This window comes from Muscardinus avellanarius (assembly GCF_963383645.1).
Source record: "Muscardinus avellanarius genome assembly, chromosome: 2".
Lineage (NCBI taxonomy): Eukaryota > Metazoa > Chordata > Mammalia > Rodentia > Gliridae > Muscardinus > Muscardinus avellanarius.
In genome coordinates, this window is record NC_137787.1 from 117,160,459 (window position 1) to 117,169,336 (window position 8,878).

Sequence of the window (8,878 nt, forward strand, 5' to 3'; positions counted from 1 at the left end):
AGAAGGGAGTGATTGTCCCCCTTAGCCAGATTGTGGTCAGGAGAAAAGGAGAAAAGCGGCGACACCAGAGACACCAAATAAGCCATGGGTCTTCTGTGTTCGTGCTAGCCACCATTTTTGTTGTTGTTATTTTGTTTATTTTTTCTTTTGTGGTAATGAGGATTGAAGCTAGAACTTCAATTGCCACTGAAATATTCCTTTTTTGGAGGGAGGTACCAGGAATTGAACCCAGGGACATTCTACCTTGGAACTGTACCTCCAGACCTTTTTGCTTTGAAATAGGTGTTCTTTGGTGCTGGGGATTAAACCAAGGGGCATTCTACCTGTACGCTTCACCTGCAGCCCTTTGTTTGTTTTTTGGTGGTACTGGGCATGGAACCCTTGGGCTTTCTACCTCCAGGCTACACTCCCAGGCCAATTTCTTTATATTTTATTTGGAAACAGGGTCTCACTAAGTCGCTGTGAGCCTCACTAAGTAGCTGAGGCTGTAGCTGAGGCTGGCTTCGAACCTGCACGATCCTCCTTTCTCCTTTCTCAGCCTCCTAAGTATTGAGATTATAAGCGTGATCCACCATGCCCAGCTCAACCCTTTTTATTTTTTATTTTGAAGGAGGGCCTTGCTAAGCTGCTGGAGCCAGTGTTGAACCTGCAATCCTCCATTCTCATTCTCTCAAGTACTGGGATTACAGGTGTGTGCCATCACACTGGGCTGCCCCCAGACCTTTTTATTTATTTTTATTTTTATTTTTATTTTTTATTTTTGGTGGTACTGGGTTCCTGGAAACCTTTCTACCTCCGGGTTACACTCCCAGACCTATTTTTATATTTTTATTTGGAAACAGGGTTTCCTAAGCCAGCGTGGCTGGCTTCGAACCTGCTCAATCCTCCTGTCTCCGCCTCCCAAGCGCGGGGATTACAAGCGTGTGCCACCACGCCTGGCAACCTTTTTATTTTTTGTTTTGAAACAGGGTCTCTTGCCAAGCGTGGTGGTGCACGCTTATAATCCCAGTGCTTGGGAGGCTGAGACAGGAGGATCACACGGGTTCGAAGCCAGCCTCAGCTACTTAGTGAGACTCTGAGCAACTTGGTGAGACCCTGTTTCCAAATAAAATATAAAATAGGTCTGGGAGTATAGCCTGGAGGTAGAAAGCCCCTGGGCTCCACCCCCAGTACCCCACCACCACCACATACACACACACACCAGGGTCTCTAGGTTGCTGAGAATCTTGCTATGTTGCTAAGGCTTTCCTTGGACCTGTACTTGTCCTATTTCAGCCTCCCAAGTACTGTCCTCTCTTTCCTCCCAGTTTCTCAGAAGGTCACATTTAGTACCCAGGAGCTTCAGCATATGTGACTTTAGTACTGATTTTTAGCCTGTTCTTTTGGGGCTTCATGCAGGAGCCTGGTCCAAAACAGTGGCCTTCTATAATTTTTATTTAACAAACTGATAGAAACAAGACAATCATGGAGCCCCGATACAACCCACAGTGAGCGCGCATACTCTACATGTCTTTTTTTTTTTTTTTTTTTTTTGGTGGTACTGGGGTTCCTGGAAGCCCTTCTACCCCCGGGCTACACTCCCAGACTTTTTTTAATTTTTATTGGAAACAGGGTCCCCTAAGCCAGCTCGGCTGGCTTCGAACCTGCGCGATCCTCCTGTCTCCGCCTCCCAAGCGCGGGGATTACAAGCGTGTGCCACCACGCCTGGCTTCTACATGTCTTATTCATCCTAACTTGGTCTTCTCAGAGAAGAGGAAACAGGCACAGGGAAGTTAACTATGTTGCCATGACTAGGAAGAACGGGTGGCTCACACCCCAGGCTCTGGGACCCCAGGGTCTGCTCTCCTGAGTGACACCACCTTTCCTCCTATGGTGTGCAAATCTCAAAGATGCAAACACTGCAGGGGCAGTGGTCCACTTGCAATTCAGTACTTGGGAGGGCGAGAAGGAGGATCACAGATGGGAGGACGAGCTCAGCAAATAGCAGGACTCTCAGTGAGACTCTACTTGAAAATAAAGAAAAGGGCTGGGTGTAGTTTGTTGTAGAGTCTCCCTGGGTTCAATCCGCAGTCCCAGCTGGGTCCCTGCAGGAGTTCTTCCCTGACTGGCCCGTGCCGAGCCTGGAGAGGAGGCAGTTAAGCAAGTGAAGCAGAGAACAGGACTCCGAACACCCCCGCTAAGTAGGCCATTCTTATTCCCCGAAGTCTCCTTGCCTCTTAACCCCGAATCAATTGGAAACCTTTGGCTCTTAATTGTCCAGAGTGCTGGAGGCAGCCAGGCCAGCCGGAGCCGGCCGTAGGGTGCAGGGGTGCTTAATTAAACAGGGGAGTTACTGATTAAGCCCATGTGGGCTCTGCTTCGGGCTTGGCTCACCCAGATGGCTGAGCTGCAGAGGCTGCTGGGTGGCGCAGGCTGAGGTATAGAATGAGTGTACTTCACGCGCCATTAGGCCTGCAGGAGGGGCAGGGCCGCAGGTGGCTGGATGCAGGGTTTGCGCAGGAATCCAGGGCGGTGATAAGATGTGGGTGCAGTTTTTAAATTTGGAAAGGGGCTTTGCTGTGCTGTTGAGTAGTGTGTGTGTGTCGTGTAAATACTTGTGTGTACGTGTTTATACATATGCATACACACATATATTTTAAGATTGAGGTATGTATTGTGAAGTAAAGGATACACATACAAAAAGTGGATAGGAATTGTAGGGTTTAGTGCATACCCATGCCTCTGCACTCAGATCACTGGAATATTATATTAGAGGCCACTTTGGGGCTTGCTCCATACTCTCCCTCCTCCACTCGCTAGTATGAATTTTGTATTAACCATTCCCTTGTTTCCTTAACATAATTATTTTAGGTGCTCACATACACATGTGTGTGTCTGCGTGTTAGGAAGGGACCCAGGGTCATTCTACCTCTGAGCTACACCCCAGGCCTGTGTTTTCTTTTTCTGACCACTTTGGAAGATATTATGAACACCCTGCCGCCTTGTTTTGTGTTTGTTTTTGCGGCGCTGGGGATGGAACCCAGGGGCATTCTACCTCTGAATGATACTCCCAGCCCTATTTTTTATTCTTTATTTTTGAAACAGGGTCTCACTAAGCAGCTGAGGCTGGCTGCGAACCTGTGATCCTCCTGTTTCAGCTTCCTGAATGCTGGGATTACAAGCGTGTGCCACCACGCCCAGCTGTCCTCTATTTTTTTGTTGTTGTTTCTTTTTGTGGTGTTAAGGATTGAACTTAGAGGCTTTCTACCTCTGTGTTACAACTCCTAGCCCTTTTAATTAATTAATTAATTTATTTATTTATTGGTGGTACTGGGGGTAGAACCCAGAGGCCTTCTATCTCTGGGCTACACTCCCAGACCTATCTTATATTTTTATTTGGAAACAGGGTCTCACTAAGTTCTCACTAAACTGAGGCTGGCTTCGAACCTGTGCGATCCTCCTGTCTCAGCTTCCCAAGTGCAGGGATTATAAGCGTGCGCCACCACGCCTGGCAAGCCCTTTTTACTTTGAAACAGGGTCCTGAAATTGCTGAGGCTGGCCTTGACCCTGGAATTTCAAGTGTGTGCCACCAGGCCTGGCTGAACCCAGGGGCATTTTTTTTTTTTTTTTTACCTCTGAGCTACACTCCCTCACCCTATTTTGTTTATTTATTTATTTATTTATTTATTTATTTATTTATTTATTTGCAGTACTGGGGATAGAACTCAGGGTCATTTTTTTTTTTTTTTGGTGGTACTGGGGGTGGAACCCAGGGGCTTTCTACCTCCAGGTTATACTCCCAGACCTATTTTCTATTTTATTTGGAAACAGGGTCTCACTAAGTTCCTGAGAGCCTCACTGAGTAGCTGAGGCTGGCTTTGAACCTGTGTGATCCTCCTGTCTCAGCCTCCCAAGCACGGTGCGTCACCACGCCCAGCCGAACTCGGGGTCATTCTACCTCTGAGCTACACCCCTAGCTCTGGTTTTTTTTTTTTTTTTTTTCCCCTATTCTTTATTTTGAAACAGGGTCTGAGTTGCAAAGGCCCTCACTAAGTAGCTGAGGCTGTCCACGAGCCTGGATCCTCTTGTCTCAGCCTCCCAAATGCTAGGATTACAAGCGTGCGCCACTACGCCTGGCTTATTTTGGTTTGTTTTGTGGTGCTAGGGATTGAACCCAGGGGTGTTCTACCCCTGAACTACACTGCTAGGTGACCTGAAACCTATGCTTCTCCCATCTTAGCTTCCCAAGTAATGGGATTCCAGATGCAGTCACTGCATCTACCTTATTTTACCTGCTTTAGAACTTTCTGTTGTGGACAGCACCGCGGTCCTCCATGGGATCACCAGGGCTGAGGTGCGCTGGCTCAGCAAGCGGGATAGCTCACCATTGGTTCACCATGGGTTGACGTTGGGCTGCTGCACCGTTACAGACAATGCTGAGCTAAACCTTCACATGCATGCTTTGTGTATACACTTGGAGAATGCGCACATCAGCCCAATTGGGTCACGTGACCTTTTGTACAGGTGTTCGCCCCACCCTCCACTTCCCTTTGTTCCACATCTAGGTTAGATTTTGAATCACTGAAAGAGCCCTGTTTTACAAATGGGGCAGTGGAGATGGGAAGAGAGGCCTAGCTGTGGTCGCAGGAGCAAGTCATCATGGGACCTACGGAGCCTGCTCTCGTCATGGCTCCTGGCTCCCTCCTCCATCTTGCCTCACTGGTGTGTGACTCCTGCTGGTTACCAGAGTGCTCTTGACTGGAGTCATGGGCCACTTCAGCAACACATGCCTTCTCAGCATCTTACGAGCTGTTTCCACAAACATAGGTGATATAAGCTGGGATGTGTGCACCTGTGACCCCAGTACTCAGGAGGCTGAGACGGGCGGATTACAGGTTGAAGGCCAGCCTTAGCAACCCAGCAAGACCCTGTTTCAAAATGAAAATTAAAGGGCTGGGGGTGTTGCTCAGAGGTAGAATACCCCTGGGTTCAATCCACAGCGCCACTTATATACACAAGAAAATGCAATAAATTTGAGCTGTATGAGGTTGCTGGCACAGTCACCTAAAACATCAACAAAGAGTGCTGTGTACTAAATACATAAACTAGTCACATAATCACTTGGTAGCGACAGTCATGTGCTGTATATAGTATTTCTGCGCTGGTAGCACAGTGAGTCCTTTATATCAACATCAGCACGGCATATGAGCAATGTGCTACGGCCGCCCGTGGCCACAGCAGCCCTGGGTGGGAGGGATATAGGCAAACTCTGTTCCATTAGACTCCTGTGGCAACAACACTGCACATAGCCAGCTGTTTAGAGAGGGGTGATGTAGCGTGTGGCCATACTCGGGTATTGTCTTTTGTTTTTGATAATGAAGATTGAACCCAGGGGCTTTCTACCTCTGAGATACACCCCCAGCCCTTTCCATTTTTCATTTTGAAACAGTCTCAAGGGCTCATTACCACACTCTGGCCTTGAACCTGTGATCCTCCTGCCTTAGTCCCCCAAGTACTAAGATTACAGGCGTGCACTGTCACATCCGGCTGTATTTAGTTTTTTCTGTTGTTGTATACATACACCTTCCTGTCCTAAAGATGAAAAGACCCAGTAACTCAGCAAAACAGGCTCGAACAAGCAGAACTCCAGGCCCTCTTGGTGGCAACGGCCAGCCATTGCTTAGTGGTTCCGTAGTGACCGAGCAGGTGGCTGTGTCTACCTTTGTGCAGACATGACACAGATGTTGCTGCAGCAGGGGACTGGCGCTCCGCCCCACACCTTCTCATGCTGCCAGCTCATCTTGAGGAAACTCCACTTTTGCCTTTCAGATGGTACAGAATTTCCAAGATGAATCTTGCTTTATCCTGAGCACATTAAAAGGTAAATCCTTCTTTCTGTTTAATGGGACTATGTTTGTGTCCCCAGGTTACGGGGTGTGAGGAGAGCTGGCTGGGCGGTGGGACACCCAGAAGGTGGCCACTGGGCCAGCCCGTAGGCCTGTGGGAGAGGCAGGCACAACTTCCTGCCAAGGATAGCCAGGCCCTCTGCAACTTAGTGAGACCCTGTTTCCACATAAGAAATAAAATCAGGCTGGGGGTTTAGCTCAGGTAGAATGCCTCTGGGTTCAATCCCCTGTGCCACAAAAAAAGACAAGGAAGGGTTTATTTTCCCTTCCTTTCCCAGAGTTTCAGGCTCTGGTCCACTGATCAGTCAGCTTTAGGCCTGAGCCAGAGCAGAGCTATGGAGCAAGGGTGGAAAGGCCCTTGGTCAGGAAGGAGCGAGGCAGCTGGGTGTAGTGGCACACACCTGTCATCCTAGTACCTGGGAGGCTGAGAAAGGATTGTAGGTTTGAGGCCAGCCTCAGCAACCTAGTGAGATCCTGTTTCAAAACAAAAAATAAAAATGGCTGGGGGTGAGGAGCCGGGCGTGGTGGCACACCCTTGTAATCCCAGCATTTGGGAGGCTGAGACAGGAGGATCATGGTTTGCAGGCAGCCTCAGCTATTTAGTGAGGCCCTAACAAGACCCTGTTTCAAAATAAAGAATAAAAAATAGGGCTGGGGATGTAGCTCGGAAGTAGAATGTCCCTGAGTTCCATCCCCAGTACTGTTGGGGAAAAAAAAAAAAAAAAAAAAGAAGATGGCTGGGGGTGTAGCTCAGAGATAGGACACTCCTGGGTTAAATTCCCAGTACTGCAAAAAAAAAAAAAAAAAAAAAAAACCAAGAAAGAACTAGGCAAGACCAGTCCCAGGGTGTTTGCAGAAACCCCTGCTGTGTCAGCAGGCTTCGCGTCTTGCAACCTTACTGTGGTATTCTCGGCAGTACCTTCATGCCCGTGGGACTCCCCATCCCAGTGCTGCGTTTTATTCTTGTTAAGCATGTGCAGAGTTTGTCTTTTGCAGCCGAGAGCAACGACGGCTACCACATCATCCTGAAATGTGGACTCTGAGCAGAAGACAGACCTGCTCCGGCCCCATGGGACCACCATGTTCTCAGCCCCCGTCTCACCTGGAAGACTGAGGCCAGGGGCGCCTGCCCAGCCTCTGAAGTTACAGACCACGAGCCAGCAAACCCGAGACATAAAATCTGGCATGCAGAAAGCCAGGGGTTTCTCTCCCCTCTCCCCTCAGCCTCCAATTCATGAACAGCCTTTGTCCTTCTCCCCGGCCCTGTTCTAGAGAGGCAGACTGTGGAGACGCCTGTGCCCTCTCAGCGTCCCTTCAGTGGAACCTCACTGGGGTCCTGCTGCCCCCTACTGCCCCCAGCCCCGCCTCCGCCCTGGCCTCCGAGTGAGCTTCTGGTCTTAGTGATCCACACCTGCCCTCCGTATCCTCGCTGGAATTGTGGGACAGGGTTAATCGGTGCCTTCTGCTCTCGTCCTCCCCTGGTCTCTAAGGATGTGTTTCTGCTTTTGTCTCTGCATCTGCATGACAGACCCCCACCTCCTAGAGGCAAGGGCCTGTGGGAACAAACTCCAGGCAGGTCTTCACTGGAGGAGGGATGGGAGCCCACTGAGCCCTCTTAGGGTAAGCACTCATGGGTAGAGAGCCAGGGCATGCACACTGACCTTGAGTGTCCCATGTATCTTCAGATGACCATCACTGATAACGCTGTCATCTTTCTTGGTGCATGCTACGGTGCCACATCGGGATTCTACTAGAACATCAAGACCAATCATTTCCTTTATGAGTAACAAGGAAACTGAGTCACAGAGATGAGTGAATGCTCAAGGTCATGCTTCCCATTACTGAAGGCATCAGGCCTAGACTGGTCTTCTGACTTTTACAAGCAACAACACCACTATCCAGGCTAAATTTTAATTCTAAAGTATGTGGTAGGTTGATATTTTTATGTCTTACCTCCAAGAGAGGATCTAATAAAGGTCTGTTTCCTAAAGTTTGTTGTTAGTTGTGTGTGTGTGTGTGTGTGTGTGTGTGTGTGTGTGTGTGTAACTGGGAGTTGAACCCAGGACATTCTACCAGCAGGCTACACCCCTAGCCCTATTTTTTATTAGTTTTTAAACAGTGTCTCAATAAGTTGCCAAGGGCCTCACTAAATAGCTGAAGCTGGCCACGAGCCTGGGATCCTCCTGTCTCAGCCTCCCAAGTACTGAGATTAAAGTGCACACCATCATGCCCGGCTTGCTGTTGGTCTTGACGCTAAACTTCCAGATGTCCCTCCTGGTACCTCCGGTCACCTTCCAGTGGTTCCAGTCAAATCTGTGGCTTAAAAGGAAAAAGAAGCTCTGTGTCTGGCATGGCTCACACCTGTCATCCCTGTACTTGGGAGGCTGGAACAGGAGGATTTCAAGTTGGAAGCCAGCTGAGCCACTTAGCCCCTGTTCCCAAAGAGAAAATTAAAATAGGGCTGGGGGACACCAAGTGTGGTGGCGCACGCTTGTAATCCCAGCATTTGGGAGGCTGAGACTGGAGGATTGCGGTTCGCGGACAGCCTCAGCTACTTAGTGAGGCCCTTGCAACTCAGTGAGACCCTGTTTCAAAATAAAGAATAAAGCTGGGCGTGGTGGCACATGCTTGTAATCCCAGCATTCTGGAGATTGAGACCGGAGGATCGCGGTTCGCAGACAGCCTCAGCTACTTAGGTGAGACCTGGTTTCAAAATAAAGAATAAAAATTAGGGCAGGGGGTTTTGCTCGGAGGTTGAGTGCCCTTGGGTTCCATCCCCAAACCTGCCAAAAAAATAAAAATAAAGACTGGGGGTGTAGCCTGGAGGTCGAATGCCCCTGGGTTCCATCCCCAGTTCCCCCCCCCACACACACACACAAAATCAAGGAGAAAAGTAATTCCTCCCAAAAGAGTGTGGATGGTAATTTGATTAGAATGTCTAAACCACTTAATAATTCCGCAGCTTGTCCCTCCTTGGGAGTCAGCTCCCAGCT

General features: G+C 49.1%; 1 protein-coding gene across 1 annotated transcript in view; it reads left to right on the top strand.

The window, feature by feature from the left end:
- TFCP2L1 (transcription factor CP2 like 1) overlaps positions 1–6,928 on the top strand; it is a gene marked incomplete at both ends in the record, with an annotated part of 55,931 nt that extends 49,003 nt beyond the window's left edge. The window contains 2 exons of the mRNA XM_080689610.1: positions 5,809–5,860; positions 6,882–6,928. Coding sequence (XP_080545736.1) covers positions 5,809–5,860; positions 6,882–6,928 — 99 coding nt within the window. The remainder of the gene's footprint in view (positions 1–5,808; positions 5,861–6,881) is intronic.
- Positions 6,929–8,878: the final 1,950 nt, after the last annotated feature.